Below are 16,100 nucleotides of genomic sequence, written 5' to 3' on the forward strand. Positions count from 1 at the left end.
TTCTATGCAGAAGCAAGGTACAGTGACACAGATACCAGAGTCCCCTGGCTACTCTTCCAAAGAGCTACTTCTCTTTCTTTTTTAAAAGATTTATTATGTACAGTGTTCTGCCTGCATATGTGCCTGGGCGCCAGAAGAGGGCGCCAAGATCCCACTACAGATGGTTGTGAGCCACCATGTGGTTGCTGGGAATTGAACTCAGGACCTCTGGAAGAGCGGTCAGTGCTCTTAACCCCTGAGCTATCTCTCCAGCCCCAAAGAGCTACTTCTTAAGCCAAGAAGCTGATGACAGCATCCATGAAGTCTTGGGGTTTGTCGCTGTGGACCCAGTGGCCAGCATTAGGCACAGTCTGAATCTGGGTTTGAGGGAAGAGCCGCCTAATCGCTGAGTGGTGGCTGGGTCTGGCCACCATGGTGAGGTCAATGGAGACGGGGTTAAAGAAGACAATGGAGAGGTGGAGGAGGGGAGAAAGGGAGGGAGAGAACAGAGAGAACGAGAGCTGTATGAGCCTTCATGCCCAGTGGCATTGCCAGGCTCCCAGATACCCCGTGCCCACGCCCAAGCCCTCCCCGACCCAAGGAGGCTCCCACAGCTGGGGGTGGGGGTGGGTGGGTAAAGCAAGCTTGCCCCTTCCTATGGCCTCACGCTGGCTTACGGTACGTAGGGAGAATTTCCACCAAGCAGAAAGAGAGTTGACCCCGGGTAGGATTCAAGTTGCTGTGGGAAGGTCAAAATCTTGTCCAACTGCTGAGCTAAGGCATCCAAGTTCACTCTCCAGGAGAAGCGCCCATTCACCTCCACCAGGTTAGTGAGCAGGAACTGCCGAACGCTCGCTTCCTGTGGGGAGATCTGGCAGCTGTGAAGGGGCTCTCTGTGAGGCCCGCCCACTCCTTTTTCCTCTGATGCGTCTTAGTCCACAACACCATGGGGGGAAGAAGGGGGCGGGGAGTGTGTTACCTTGACAACCGAGCTAAGCTGCTCATCCGCCAGTTTTCGGGCCCGGGAGTGCGGTATGTTCTCTGGGATATCAACGGCCTTCATGGCTGCTATGAAGTTTCCGAGGTATGATCCCGGTGTGGTTCCTGCTGGGCTTATGTCTACGACAACCAGTCGTTCCACAACATCTGGCTGTGAGACAGAATCAGAACAGAGCGGGTCCCAGGCAAACTCTCCGAGCCTCCAGCAGAGTTTCTGGAACCTGGCCATCCAAGGTACAGATGAGTCCCACGTTATTAATGGGGTGCTTAAGGCTCACAGTGCATTGAGGGGACCCAGACCTGTGTAGCTCACCCTCTGCAGTGCCAGTAGCATGGCTGTCTTTCCTCCCATGCTGTGGCCAACGAGGACACTGGGCACCAGGCCCAGCTGGGGGAGGAGGCCCTGGAGGTCCTGACTCATGGCCTCATAGCTTGCATCTGGACTGTGGGGACTGTCACCATGATTCCGAGCATCCACTGTCAGCACCTGGGGTAGGGGTGAAATAGGAGGAATGGTGTTATTCTGATTAGTGACAAAGAAAAGACTGGTAGGGACTAGGGAGCAGTCAGGGAGAGAAGTCTGGAGACATAATTTGTGTGTGTGTGTGTGTGTGTGTGTGTGTGTGTGTGTGTGTGTACATTTTCATGTACATGTGGAGGCCAGAGGTCAATCTTTAGCAACTTTAGTTGCTATTCAAAATATACCTTTATTTTATTTTATTATATACACACATGTGTGCATGTATGTATGTGTGCAAGTTATGCTTGTAACACATGCCATGGTGTACATGTGGAGGCCAGATGATAACTTAAGGTGCCAAGGAGAGTGGGCTTTCAGACCAAAAGAGGATTGGAGTACCAAGAGCGAGCGAATGGCTTAAATGTCTGGCTTAATAGTTAAGAGAAGCTGGGGGAGGTTGGGGATTTAGCTCAGTGGTAAAGCGCAAGGCCCTGGGTTCGGTCCCCAGCTCCGGAAAAAAAAAAAAAAAAAAAAAAAAGAGAAGCTGGGGAAAAGGAAGGGAAGCCTCTGGGCTGGTTTATAGTAAGGGGTGAGGGTGAGGAGAGCTGAGGGGTGCCACAGGTATTGAGTAAGCCGGGACGTTGAGTGTGCTTTGGTATCCTAGTAGGTTCCGAAAAATTGTCCCGAGTTTCTTTGGGACCTGACAAAGAGACGGGTGGAGATATAAGTAACATAACTGGATTAACAGTGGGGCATCTTGCAGGAGCAGGCCTCTTCATAGATGTTTTCCCGTTTACTGTGCACAGAAACTTTCCATTTATCAGCAAGAGCCCAGACCTGAGAGATTGAAACTAGGTCCCCAGTCCTCAGACTTACCCCTTAGTCCCCGCCCACCCATGCGCCGCCCAACCCGGAAGCTCACCCTCCTGCCGGTCCTCTGAACCAACGCCTTGGCGAGGGAGTTGAAGTTGCTTTTGCTGCCGAAGAGTCCATGCAAAAGGACGATGGCTGGGAGTGTCGCGTCTCCATCTAGAAGATTATAGGACAGCGGCAGCGGCCTGGAAGGTGGGGCCACCATAGAGTAAGGGTGGGGGGAGTGAAGGAGAAAAGGGCCGTGGCTAAAAGAGGGGCGGGGCCTGCTGGGCCGCGTGCGAAGTGGACCAGTGAAGGGCCACCGTCCGGGTGTCCTTGACTGACCTCGGATCAGCGTTTCCTTGGCCACTACTGCGGCTGCTACTGAACGTGACAGGAACCGCCGAACTCCTGGGAGAGGAGGCACCGATTGTCCCACGGGGGACCCTCCAAGCTCGCGCCCAGCAGAACATTCTCACAGCTCTCAAAACGTGCTTCCTGCGCACGCTCCGCCTCCCAGAGCCCTGTCTATTCCAACAAGGGCTCTGTCTATGCCCCGCCCCCCGTCGGAGAGCCACTTTAGGTCACGTGGCCTAGCGTACTCCGGGAGCTCCCAGTGCAGGAGCTCCTGGGGCGGAGCCATCAGAAGTGTTGGTCTAAGCCTTTGCACATTACGCATTTCCTGCAGCCACTTTGAGCCCGGTCAGTAGGACTAGCTTCTTGGTTACAGGCTGGGCGTAGCCATACAACACTAGTCCTGCCCCCTTGCACCATTACGCAATTCCTGCGGACACTGCGAGCCGCTTAGAGACCATTTCCTGACCAGGACCAGGAAAGCGCATTATGGGACTGGTCCCTCCTCTTGGGCAATATACAATCCCCTTCAGACCTGTGAGCCCCTGCCACGTCCTGGGCATGCTCTTCGCACCATCACTTAACCACCGTGGCCACTGTCAGGCACCCGGAGGTGGGCTCCTTGGCCACACCTTTGCGGAGCCACTAGGGACTCTGGGACCGCCTTCTGCATCATTACGTAATTCCCACTTTGCACCCTTGGCCACGCCCTGCCACGGGCGGAGCTATAATTGAACCTGGGCGGGCTCTTGCACGGTTTCGCAACCTATTAAACTGCTGTAGCTCCTGGAATTTGGCTCCTTGGCCACGCCTTGGGCGGAGCCACACAAGATTCCCGCACCTGCTTTTGCACCATTACGTAATCCTGCCTGGTTCTGTGCACACCTCCCTGAGCCCCTTGACAACGTTGTAGGCCACGCCCCAGCTTTTAAGAAGCTCATAGTCTTCTGGTGTTTCCCTAGTTCGGACCAGAGGTCCTCAGTTCAAGGAGCAAGTGTGGGGCGTGTCCCTGGCAAACTGAGAAACTCCTTTCTCGCCTGGCGAGCAGACCTCACCTGGCCTGCTCCTCAGTCCTCAGGCACCGCCCTGGGTGGATGCCACACTTTCTGTGCCCCCGGCATAGTCAGGAGACGCCAGGAGTGACTCTTGTTCCAGCTCCCGCCAGCTCTCTGGCGCCTTGCTCCATGGTTGGGAGCCCAGAGTATGAGTGCTTGGTTCCTCTTGTGAAGTTCCCTCACAAGAAACAGCTAGGAGGAAGGGGCTTGCGAGCTTGATCTCGATCTTTTCACTTGAATCGGTAAACTGAGGTGCAGAAAGGGCAAAAAGATTGGTCCAACAGACAGAATCAGAGTCTTGGTCCGGTCTTCCGTTTCTGGTTCAGGTCAATTTGAAAAACCAGGGTCAACCCCCTTGGCCAGGGATTTGTACTGTAGTTACCTGCACTGACTAGAAATGGCTCCCGGCCAGGTGTTGGGGCTACGACTTTAATCCCACACATGGGAGGCAGAGGCGATCGGTTCTTTGAGTTCAAGGCCAGCCTTGTGTATAAGAGTTTGAGCACATCCAGAACTTCATAGAGAAACTCTGTCTCAAAAAAGAAAAAAGAAAGGACGAACACTAACAACAAGCCATTAGCAGAGAGTGGCAACCCTCTGCCCAGAACGCACCCCATTCTGCACTGACTTTTCCTGTGGGGAACCTGCCCCCTGCCCTCTCCCTTCATAGTCTAGGGAAAGTCGTTTTTTATTTCAGCCCCCTCACCCCCCCTTCTGCTGTGGTCCATCCTTTAGCAGTTCTAGAACTGTTTTGGTCACAGCAAACACACCTTCTGGGGGGCCGGGGTCTTCAGGACTCCTTGTCACTGAAGTAGCACTTCATACCCTCCAGAATCCTTCCCAGCATCCTCAGCCGGGCACCAAGCCACTGGCTTAGTTCCCTTTTGTTCTTTGTCAGCGCTGGTGTCTATCTTCCACTCCACTAGTTGCCTAGACACATACACACACAGAGAGATTTATTTATTTTGCTTTATTGTAGGGGTGTTTGCTCGCATTTATGTCTGTGTACCATGCCTGTACCCCATGCCTTCAGAGTTGAGAGGAGGGCATAGGATTTCCTGGGACTGGAATTGCAGATGGTTGTGAGCCACCATGTAGGTCCTGTGAACCATATCCAGTCCTCTGCAAGAGCATCCTGTGCTCTTAACTCCTGAGTCGCCAACCTTTTTTGTTTGTTTTTGAGACAGGGTCTCTCTGTTACACAACTCTGACTGCCCTGGAACTTGCTATGTAGACCAGGCTGGCCTCCAGCTCACAGAGATTCTCTTGCCTCTGTCTCCGCAGTGCTGAGATTAAAGACGTGTGCCTACACCTGACAACTGGTTTTTGGTTGTTGTTTTGACCTGATCTTATGTAGCCCAGGCTGGCCTCAAACATCATATGTAGTTGAGAATGGCCTTAAACTCCTGATCCACCTGCCTCCACCTTCCAGATGCCAGGACTACAGATGTTCCTTTTTTTTTTTTTTCTTTTTTTCGGAGCTGGGGACTGAACCCAGGGCCTTGCACTTGCTAGGCAAGCGCTCTACCACTGAGCTAAATCCCCAACCCCCAGATGTTCCATTTTGATTGTTATCTTTGTTTTGTTTTGTTGACAAACAAGATCAGTACGCAGCCCAAGCCGACCTCACATTTGTGTGCTGGTTCTGAAGCCATGCATGACCCGGCTGTTTCCAATTCTGAGTGCTGGGAATCATAGCCTTCAACACCACACCTGTCTGCCTTACATAGCTTTCTATTTTTTTTTTTTTTGGTTCTTTTTTTCGGAGCTGGGGACCGAACCCAGGGCCTTGCGCTTCCTAGGTAAGCGCTCTACCACTGAGCTAAATCCCCAGCCCTATTTTTTAATCTGTTGAATAGACACTTTATTATAAGGTGATTTGCAAATAAACAAATCCCTCTCACACATTAAATTTTATACTTTCAGTATCAAAAGTATACTTCTGCACCTATTCACCACCAAAACTACCAAAAAGATCCGTGACAGAGTTAGAATTAGAAAACAATTATCTTTATATCCTCTCCCATTTCCCGTGTCTAATGCCTGCCTTTAGTCCTTTCTCATGACCCTATGCTTGGCTTACCCTTCCTTCCTTTCTTTCTTTCTTTCTTTCTTTCTTTCTTTCTTTCTTTCTTTCTTTCTTCTTTGAGACAGAGTTTCTCCGTGTACCCCTGGGTGTCCTAGAACTCACTCCGTAGACCAGGCTAGCTTCAAACTCAGAGATTCCCCTGCCTCCTGAGTGTTGGGATTAAAAGTATAAGCCACCAGCACTGCACTCGAATTCAGTCTTTCTGTTCGTACTGTTCTCACATTCTCACATGTACATATGTTGCTTGCATTTCTCCATGTGTTCATATGTTGCATATATCTCCATGTTTCATATGTTGCATATCATCTCCATGTATTCATATGTTGCATATCCGGTGTGTTCATATGTTGCATATCCGATGTGTTCATATGTTGCATATCCCCATGTGTTCATATGTTGCATATCCCCATGTGTTAGTGGCTACATTTGCATATCATCACAAACGTGTGGCTTTTCTTCCTTCTGTGAGCCTTTGCCCTTCAAATGCATTTTTCTTACTTTATGTCATGTGTAACTGCGTTTTGCCTGTGTGTATGTCTGTGTACCACAGGCCTGTCTGTTGCTTAAATGTACGAGAGTAGGACATCAGATCTCCTGGGACTAGAATTATGATGGGAAGCTACCATGTGGGTGCTAAGAATCAAACCCAGGTCCTCCGCCAGAGCAGCCACTAAGTCATGTTCTTAGCTCATCTTTTTAGTTTTAAATGGTGTGAGGGATTGAACTTACGGCCTCACTGCTCTCTTATTACTTTTTACTTAGAGGCAGGGTCTTACTAATCAGACTATACTGGACTTGAACATCCGGCCCTCTCACTCAACCCATGGATAACTGGAATCAGAGACCTGTGCCACCAAGCCTACCCGTTTTATACATGTTTTAGGATACAAGGTTAACTGCTGTCTCGGTCACCAACCGTGCCACACATTAACTTTTTATTTTCAAGACAGGATTTCTCTGTGTAGCCCTCGCTGTCCTGGAACTCATTCTGTAGACCAGGCTGACCTCCAACTCAGAGATCCTCCTGCCTCTGCATCCCTGGGACAAAAGGCATGCGCCACCACACCCAGCCTGACACCACTCATTTCTAGCACATATTCCCAAAGGACTTGACTATAATATAATTCTACTAAAGGGTCTCCAAGGGGCTGGGGCGATGGCCCAACAGATAGGAGTTCTGACTGCTCTTCCAGAGGAACTGGCTTCATTTCTAAAGCACCCACAGAGCAGCTCACAACCATCTGTAACTCCAGTTCCAGGGGTTCGATGCTCTCTTCTGGCTTCCAAGGGTACTGAGTGCACATGGTGCCCACCAGGTCTACATTGTAAATTCCTGGATAGCCAGGGTTACAGGGACCCCGTCTCAAACAAACAAAAACAAAACAAAAGAATACAGCTCATTGGTGGAGCGCTTGCTTAGTTAATTCCATGACTTCCTGCACTCAAACTCTACCCCTCTACACAAAAAAGTGGAGTACTTAAGAGTGCTGGAGAAATACTTAGGCAAAACTTCCTTAGCTGTCTGCTCTAGTGCCCACTAACAGTAGACTGACCAGGGATACGCTGGCCACTCACTCTTCCACCCTCCAGGACAAGGCTAACATGGGCTGTGTTCCAACTCCCAGGCTTCCCTCTGCATCAGGGGACGCCACATCTGTTTCCTTCTATTCTGAGCTCTTGAGGGATCCTTACCGGATTGAGTGTACTCAGTTTGTGGCCACAGAGAGTTATTAGATGCTGACGGGAACACCTAAGCTCTGTGAAAGTCCTGTCTTTTTTTTTTTTTTTAAAGATTTATTTATTTTGTATATGTGAGTACACTGTCGCTGTCTCAGACACACCAGAAGAGGGCATCAGAACCTATCACAGATGGTTGTGAGCCACCATGTGGTTGCTGAGAATTGAACTCAGGACCTCTGGGAGAGCAGTCAGTGCTCTTTGCCACTGAGCCCTTTCTTTCCTTTTCTTGAATTTGCTTGTAGGTTTATCTATTTTCATTTCATTTCATTTTTTATCGTATTATATGGGAACTTTGCCTGCGTGTCTGTCTGTGTACCATGTGCATGTCTGGTGACCACGGAGGCCAGAAGACAGTGGATCCCCTGGTATATGGATAGATGGTTGTGAAACAGCATTGTGGGTGCTGGAAATTGAACTTGGTTTCTCTGAAAGAGCAACATGTCAACATGTCTCCAGATTTTTCCTTCCTTCTTTCCTTCCTTCCTTCCTGGATGGCCTTGAACACTTGATCCTCAAGCCTCTCCTTCTAGAGTGCTAGGGTTACAAGAATGCACCACCATACCTGGTTTATGCAGAAGTGGGGAGGGAACCTTCATGCTTAGCAAGAACTCACTGAGTTACGTTCCCAGCTCCCATCTTCCACCTTTTGTTTTGTTTGTTTGATTTTTGAGACATACTTTCTCTATAGCCTGGGTTGGTCTCAAACTCAGAGAGATTCACCTGCCTCTGCCTTTCTTATTTTTTTTTCTTTTATTTTTTCAGAGCTGGGGACCGAACCCAGGGCCTTGGCGCTTGATAGGCAAGCACTCTACCGCTGAGCTAAATCCCCAACCCCTCTTATTTTTTTTTTAAGATTTATTTATTTATACACTATAGCTGAGCTAAATCCCCAACCCCTCTTATTTTTTTTTTAAGATTTATTTATACACTATAGCTGTCTTCAGACGCACCAGAAGAGGGCATTCATCCCATTGCAGATGGTTGTGAGCCACCATGTGGTTGCTGGGAATTGAACTCAGGACCTCTGGAAGAGCAGTCAGTGCCCTTAACCACTGAGCCATCTCTCCAGCCCCTGCCTCTGCCTTTCATTCTGGGATTAAAAAGGCATGCACCACCACCTCCCAGCTGCTGCCACCACCTCCTCCCTCCCCTCCTCCCCTCCTCCTCCTCCTCCTCCTTCCCTCTTCTTCCTCCTCCTCCTCCTTCTCTTCTTCCTCCTCCTCCTTCTCTTCTTCCTTCTCCTCTTCCTCTTCTTCCTCCTCCTCCCCCTCCCCCTTTCTCCTCTTCTTCTGTCTCGATTTTTCTTTTTCTTTTTCTTTTTTTTTTTTTCGGAGCTGGGGACCGAACCCAGGGCCTTGCGCTTGCTAGGCAAGCGCTCTACCACTGAGCTAAATCCCCAACCCCTTCTTTTTCTTTTTTTAAGATAGAGTCTGGTCCTATAGCCCAGGCTGCCCTGAAACTCATTATGTAACCCATGCTGGTCTCGATCTCACAACAATTCTCCCGCCTCAAGCCTCCAGAATACTAGGATTTCAGGCCAAGTTCTGGGAAGGATCCTTAGAAATATTTTGACATGTACTTTTGGTTTTTCCAGACAGGGTGTTTTGTTTTTGTTTTTCATAGCCTTGGCTGTCCTGCAACTAACTCTGTAGATCAGGCTGGCCTCGAACTCACAGAGATCTGCCTCCCGAAAGCTGGGATTAAAGGCCTGTGTGCCCCCATGCCCACCTAAACTTTCTTTTACATGTATTAATTACGTCGATGTGTATCTCTGTTTCTCTCCTCCACATCTGTGTGTGTGTGCGAGTGTCCCCTTCTGCCTGCCTGTCTGTCTATGTGGTTTACAGGTGTCACAGCATTCATGTAGAGGTCAGAAGACAGGGGTCTCTATGTGGGTTCCAGGAATTGAAGTCACATCAACAAACTTGGCAGCAAGTGCCTTTATCCACTGAGCCATCTCACCAGCCCCCAGAGTCAAAGGGTTCATAGTTCTGTTGGAAAAAGGTAGTGTTGTTAGACAGTTTCTGATCAACCTTCTGTCTAGCCAGCTCACCCCAACCTGGTACACAACCTTTGACCCCATGCCCAAAAGCCAAAGAGCCCAAATCTGGTGTCAGGAATAGCCTTGAGGACATACATAGTCCTGGAGCCCAAGCTTTGTGGTCACGTGGCTTGCTCAAGGCTGAACCTGGCAAGCAGAAAAACCAGTTGGTTTGAAGGTCCCAGGTGAACATTCCAGAGAAAGTGTGGGCGGAGCAGACAAGGGGGTAAAGCTCCCTGGGCAGGACTCTGGGGGGTGGCCTGTTGGGGAAGGGTCCTTCCAGAGCTGCCCACCCTTCCCAGCTTGTTGGCCAAACCAGGGATTGCATTGGTTGCTTCCAGCAACTCAGAGGGGATTATATTGAGAGCCTAATGAGCCGAACCCCGCCCCCTCTTTTCCTCTCTTTTACATTTTTATATTTTATTGTGTGTCTGTGTGTAGCTGGCATGTGGAGTCAGAGGACAAGAGGGGGTCAGTTCTCTCCTTCCATGTAGGTCGCAAGGACCGACCTCAAGTCGTTTGCGGAACCATCTCGCTCAGTCCATTCTTATTTTACATCGAAGGAAAGAAACAAAGAAAGGCGACATTACCCAGACTAGTGTGGCTCAGGCTGGATTCCTTCCCAGATTCCACCTTTCACCTAGTCTAGGGCCCTCTAGGTCCGAAGAGAGGGGCGTGCGTGTGCGTGTGCGTGTGCGTGTGCGTGTGTGTATATGTGGCAGGCTGGGAGGCAGAGACACTGCACCCTGGTGGCGGCTGGGCGTCGAACGGGTTAAGGCTGGAAGCAGCGTCTTCTTAACCGCACCTGGCTCAGTATCGGTCACGTGGCCAGGGTTTCACCTGCCCTGCTGGGCAGGGACAATCAGGCCGCTTGTTCCCTAAACCGGTCGCCATGGTGACAGGAGTATGCCTGGGGAGGTCACGGGCAAATTCCTGCCTGCTGGTCTGGGTGTGGCAGGGGTATCAACAGGATTGTAGCTTGTTTAAGAGTTCCGGGAGGGCCCCTGGAGGTTCCCGCTGGGGCGCATCCTCCCAGGGGCCCCCCGTGTGACTTCCCACTTAGCCACCTGAGGTCTTGTTTCTCCATGTGCCTGATGCCTTCCCAGATTTTGGACCTAAAATGATTGATCGTACATTCTCACACCAGGCACAGCACAAGCAGGCATGGCACCCCGGGCACACCAACTCCTGACGGAACACAAACTAATACATCTCGGAAAAAACCTAAAAAAAAAAAAGATTAAGAACAAAAGGAAACAACTTCAGAGGAAGGACGCAGCCTCAGCACAGCAGCCATTCCACGCCAGGAGCCGCACATCCGCCACACCACACCAGTCACACCACACCGGGCGCAGTACACTAGGCACGCCATGCCAGGTAAAATGCACCATGCACACCACACGAGGCATAACATACCCGGCACAACAAACTAGGCAAACCAAGCCAGGCAAACCATACCAGGCCCAGCACACCAGGCAAACCAAGTCAGGCACACCACGCCAGGGACACCGTGCCACGCATAGCATGCCAGGCACACCACGCCAGGGACACCGTGCCACGCATAGCATGCCAGGCACACCACGCCACGGTGCCACGCATAGCATGCCAGGCACACCACGCCAGGGACACCGTGCCACGCATAGCATGCCAGGCACACCACGCCAGGGACACCGTGCCACGCATAGCATGCCAGGCACACCACAAAAGGCACAGCACATCAGAGACAAAACACTAGGCACGGCACACAGGGCACAGCACTCCAGGCACAGCACGGCACAGCAGGCACATACCAGAGACAGCAAGCCACATGCAGGCAAAGTCTGTGTTTGGCTTCAGACACTATTGATCTGCTCAGCTTGGGAAAAGCGATCCTGAAGGTTATAATCCTATCTTCTCTGCCTGCAAGCCGAGCCTTTGTTAATTGAGGATCTACTATATCCAGAGGTCTGGGGTGCAAGAAGGAGCCAGATCAATTCCAGGTGGAACAGATACGACATCTAAAAACAAAAAACAAAAAACCCAACAACTTCAAAGCAAAGAAGCAAATCCAATCCTGGATCTCCTATGATAGCATATTGGAAAGAGATGGTTGAATGCAAGACCCGGAGGCTAATGAGGGTTTGACTAGGGTTTGACAGTGGAAGAGGATGTTCCAGAAGCCAGAACACCATGGACAACGGTGAAGTCGTCTAGCTCACCCAGAGCCTTCAACTCTTGTATTTATGTATGTATGTATGTATGTATGTCTTTATTTTTGAGATTTCCATACGTGCCTTAGGCTGACTTAAACTCTCTGGGTTTTCTGTTTGTTTGTTTAGATTTTGATTGTTCAAGATAGGGTTTCTCTGTGTAGCCCAAGCTGTCCTGGAACTTGCTCTGGAGACCAGGCTGGCCTCAACTCAGAGCTCCTCCTGCCTCTGACTCGAGTGCTGGGATTAAAGGCCTAGGACAAACCAAGCCAGGTTGTCTCAGAAAACAAACACACACACACACACACACACACACACACACACACACACACACACACACACACACACACACACTAAAGAGCAACGGTTTATTTTGACTCATGATTTGAGGTTATACGGTCCATCTCGACAGGGAAGGCATGGTCACAGAAGCTGGTCACACGGCATCCACAGTCAGGAAGCAGACACACATGGAGGCTGGTGTTCTACTCACTGTCCCCTTTTCACTCAGTTCAGGACCCCGGCCCTTGGGATGGTGCCACCCACATTCAGGGTGGATATGTCCAACTGGGTTAAATCTCTGGAAACATCTTCACAGATAGAGCATGTCTCCAAGATGATTCCCAAACCCGTCAGGATGACAATGAATATTAACCGCCAATCCACCCTGTGTCCACGTGACACCCACAATGCATTGCACTGATCAGCAACATTCCTCTCCTAGGCCCTTAAAAGTTTATGCCTACCTCCGTGTGTAAAACACACTTCGCTCATGTACAACAGTCTGCTCCACCTCAGACCCTTATTTAAGGCAGGCGCTCAAATAGCCGAGGTTGGCCTTGAACTTGCCATGTAGCCTAGCATGATCTTAGACTCTGGATCCCCAACCCCCCCCCCCCATGCTCGGATTATAGGAAGGTGGTCTGGAACTCTCTCTCTCTCTCTCTGATGTATTTATTTTGTTTATATGTGTATGTGTGTTTTGCTTACATGTATGTATGTGTATTGTGGGTGAGCCTGATACCCATGAAATCCCTGGAACTGAAGTTATGGCTGGTTGTGAGTTACCATGTGGGTCCTGGGAGCTGAACTCAGGTCCCTATGGAAAAAAAAAAAAAACCCAAAAAACAAAAACCAGCTGCTCCTAACCACTGAACCATCCTGCTAGCTCTTGATTCTCCTGTTTTCTGACTGTTGGGATTACAAATGTGCAGACCCTGTCTGGTTTTTAAAGTCATTCTAGAGAGGCAGGGGATTGATTCACAGGGTAAAGTGTTTGTGTTTGAAGTATGAGGACCTGAGTTCAAATCCCTATCACCCGCATAAAAGCAGGGCACTCTCTAAATCTGGTCCTGGGAAGCCAGAGACAGGCAGATACTAGGATCCAATTGGTCAGCCAGCCAACAGAATTGATGAGCTCCAGGTTCATTGAGAAATCCTGCTTCAGGCTGGAGAGATGACTCAGCGGTTAAGAGCACTGACTGCTCTTCCAGAGGTCCTGAGTTCAATTCCCAGCAACCACATGGTGGCTCGCAACCATCTGTAATGGAGATCTGAGGCCCTCTTTTGGTGTGTCTAAAGACAGTGTACTTGCATACCTGAAATAAATAAACCTTAAAAAAAAAAAAAAGAAAAAGAAATCCTGCCTCACAAAAAATGGTGGCTCAGAGGTTAAGAGCACTTGTCGAGGACCTGAGTTTGTCTCCCAGCACCCACAATGCATGTCTCACAATGGCCTGTACCTCTAACTCCAGTGGAATCTGACACTCTCTGAATTCATGAAAACACACACACACACACAAACACACACGAGAGAGAGAGAGAGAGAGAGAGAGAGAGAGAGAGAGAGAGAGAGGGAGAGATTGAGAGATTAAAAACTAAAACTAAGAGTTAGGTGGCTAGCATTTGACCTCTGGCCTCCGTGTACAACACACACACACACACACACACACACACACACACACACACACACACACACACGAGGCCATTAGACCTATTTCCTGTTCTTCATGTCTCCTTCTCCAGCCCACTCCCTCCTAGCTCTGGTGATTTTTATTTCCCCTATGGCTCTGGTTGTTCCCTCTCCGCTTGCTTGCCTGCAGTCATTTCTCAGCACACATCAGCACCATCTGTCCCAAACTCAGAACGTATTTCTCTGTTGGTCTGTTCTGTTCTGTCCCACATTTAACTATTTTCCACACTCTGGGTCTGTGCTCATGGCCTCGGGGCACATGGGACTGCTCTAGGAGCAAAAAAATCGACTTTGTGTTTCCAAAGCGAAGCCCTTTGGGGGAAAGACAGACAGGCAAGACTCAAGGGACCTCTGAGATTTGTTAAACTCTCTAAACCCTCAGCCATTCCCAAACTAGTCTCCTCCCCTCTTCTTCTCTTTGATTTATTTCCGAAAGGTTTGTTTATTTGTTTTTCTCTTTTGTTTTTTTGAGACAGGGTCTCTCTGTGTAGCGCTGACTGTCCTGGAACTCACTCTGTAGACCAGGCTGGCCTCGAACTCAGATCTTCCTACCTCTGCCTCCCAAGTGCTAGGATTAAAGGCATGCACCACTTCTTTATAACATTCTTTTTTTTTTCTTTTTTCTTTTTTTTCAGAGCTGGGGAAATCCCCAACCCCTCTTTATAACATTCTTTAAAATTATTTTTATTTGTCATTCCCCCCTGCCTTCCTCTGTGTGTGTGTGTGTGTGTGTGTGTGTGTGTGTGTGCGTGTGTATGTGTGTGTGCGTGTTTGAGAGGATTTTTACTTACACTATGATACACACAGATGATAGGGGATAAACTTGTGGAGTGGATTCTCTTCATATATATATATACACACACACACATACATATATATACATACATATATATATATATATATATATATATATATATATATATATATATATATACATATACACATTCCAGGGATTGGACTCAGGTTGTTAGACTTGCATGACAAGTGCCCGTAAGCACTAAGGCATCTATCTCACCAGCCTTCTGCTGTTGGCTTTTTTTTTTTTTTTTTTTTTTTTTTGGTTCTTTTTTTCGGAGCTGGGGACCGAACCCAGGGCCTTGCGCTTCCTAGGTAAGCGCTCTACCACTGTGCTAAATCCCCAGCCCCCGCTGTTGGCTTTTTGAAATGGGATCTCATGTAGTCCAGGTTAGCCTCAAATTTATACGATGCAGCCAAAGATGACTTTAAACTGCTGATCTTCTTGCTCTGCCTTCTAAACGCTGGGGTTATGGCTTGCACCACCAAGCCCAGCTGTTATTTTTTGTTCTTCTGTTTTTAGTTTTCAGAGACAGGGTCTTGCCGCATATCCCTGGCTAGCCTGGGACTCACTACACACACACACACACACACACACACACACACACACACACACACACACACACACATATATATATATATATATAGAGGTAGATAGATGATAGACTGATTGATAGAGATAATGGATGGATCATGGATAGATAGAAGTAGATAGTTGATAGATAAGGCTAACCTTATACTTTTAGGGATTCTCCTGCCTTTGCTTCCTATGCGCCGGGAGGGTCGGCGTAAGCCTCTGTCATTCTTAGTCCCCTTGGCCTCGTTGGAGTTGAGGCCCACACTTGGGAGGAGTGGAGTTACTGTGCAGAGTAAAGCATCAAGGGTCACTTCATGAAGAATTACAGAAATGGTCATTGCACACCTAGGTCTGTGGACTGTCATTTGTAAGTGCTGTGGTGCCTTAGGCACATACTGTCCCCTTCACTGACGCCTTCTAAATCAACAAGCCACCAGCCATTCATTTGACAAATATTTACTAAGTACCTCTAAGGACAAGGATGACCTTCATCGATCTTTCTTCCTTTCTCTCTCTCTCTCTCTCTCTCTCTCTCTCTCTCTCCTCTCACTCTCTCTCCCTTCCTCCTTCCCTCCCTCCCTCCCCCTTTCTTTCTTTCTTTCTATTTGTCTTTCTGTCTGTCTGTCTTTCTTCCTTTTCTTTTGTCTTTTCTTTTCTTTTTTCTTTCTTTTTGCAGGACTGGGGATTGAACCTGGGTCTCAGGACATGCCAGACAGCTGAGTCCCTCACTGGGGAATTGGGAACCAGCTAGCTACACTACTGAATAGTGACCTCAGGTCTTTGTTTTGTTTTCAACAGTATTATTATTATTATTATTATTATTATTATTATTATTATTACTGCTGCTGCTACTACTACTACTACTACTACTACTACTACTACTACTACTACTATTTTGTTATGGTTTCTCTGTCCTAGAACTTACTCTGTAGACCAGGCTGCCCTCAGCCTGGAACTCAGAGATCCTCTGTCTCTGTCTCTGGAGTGCTAGGATTTAA

The 16,100-nt window shown here is 48.9% G+C and overlaps 1 protein-coding gene across 3 annotated transcripts; it reads right to left on the minus strand.

The window, feature by feature from the left end:
- Positions 1–73: 73 nt before the first annotated feature.
- Positions 74–3,351, minus strand: Abhd11 (abhydrolase domain containing 11). 3 transcript variants are annotated; one of them, XM_063271552.1, is made up of 6 exons: positions 2,636–3,351; positions 2,361–2,496; positions 1,292–1,465; positions 959–1,129; positions 657–850; positions 74–402 (listed from the first exon to the last, which is right to left on the minus strand). In XM_063271552.1, exons 1-6 carry the CDS (start codon positions 2,761–2,763, stop codon positions 270–272), a joined length of 936 nt encoding a protein of 311 aa, XP_063127622.1. In that variant the 5' UTR covers positions 2,764–3,351; the 3' UTR covers positions 74–269. The 3 variants fall into 3 exon arrangements, with proteins under 3 accessions (XP_063127622.1, NP_001258109.1, XP_063127623.1); NM_001271180.1 differs by having other exon boundaries at positions 78–402; positions 657–838; positions 2,636–2,798; XM_063271553.1 differs by lacking the exons at positions 74–402; positions 657–850 and having other exon boundaries at positions 986–1,199.
- Between the last annotated feature and the right edge of the window lie 12,749 nt (positions 3,352–16,100).

The sequence above is a fragment of the Rattus norvegicus genome, chromosome 12 (genome assembly GCF_036323735.1).
Source record: "Rattus norvegicus strain BN/NHsdMcwi chromosome 12, GRCr8, whole genome shotgun sequence".
In the NCBI taxonomy this organism is placed as follows: domain Eukaryota; kingdom Metazoa; phylum Chordata; class Mammalia; order Rodentia; family Muridae; genus Rattus; species Rattus norvegicus.

Coding starts and splice junctions, on each gene's coding strand:
- Abhd11 (XM_063271552.1), bottom strand. CDS start 2,763: ATGTTCTGCTGGGCGCGAGCTTGGAGGGTCCCCCGTGGGACAATCGGT. Junction 2,497..2,635: donor CAAGGAAACGCTGATCCGAG/GTCAGTCAAGGA, acceptor CCCACCTTCCAG/GCCGCTGCCGCTGTCCTATA. Junction 1,466..2,360: donor TTCAGAGGACCGGCAGGAGG/GTGAGCTTCCGG, acceptor CCCCTACCCCAG/GTGCTGACAGTGGATGCTCG.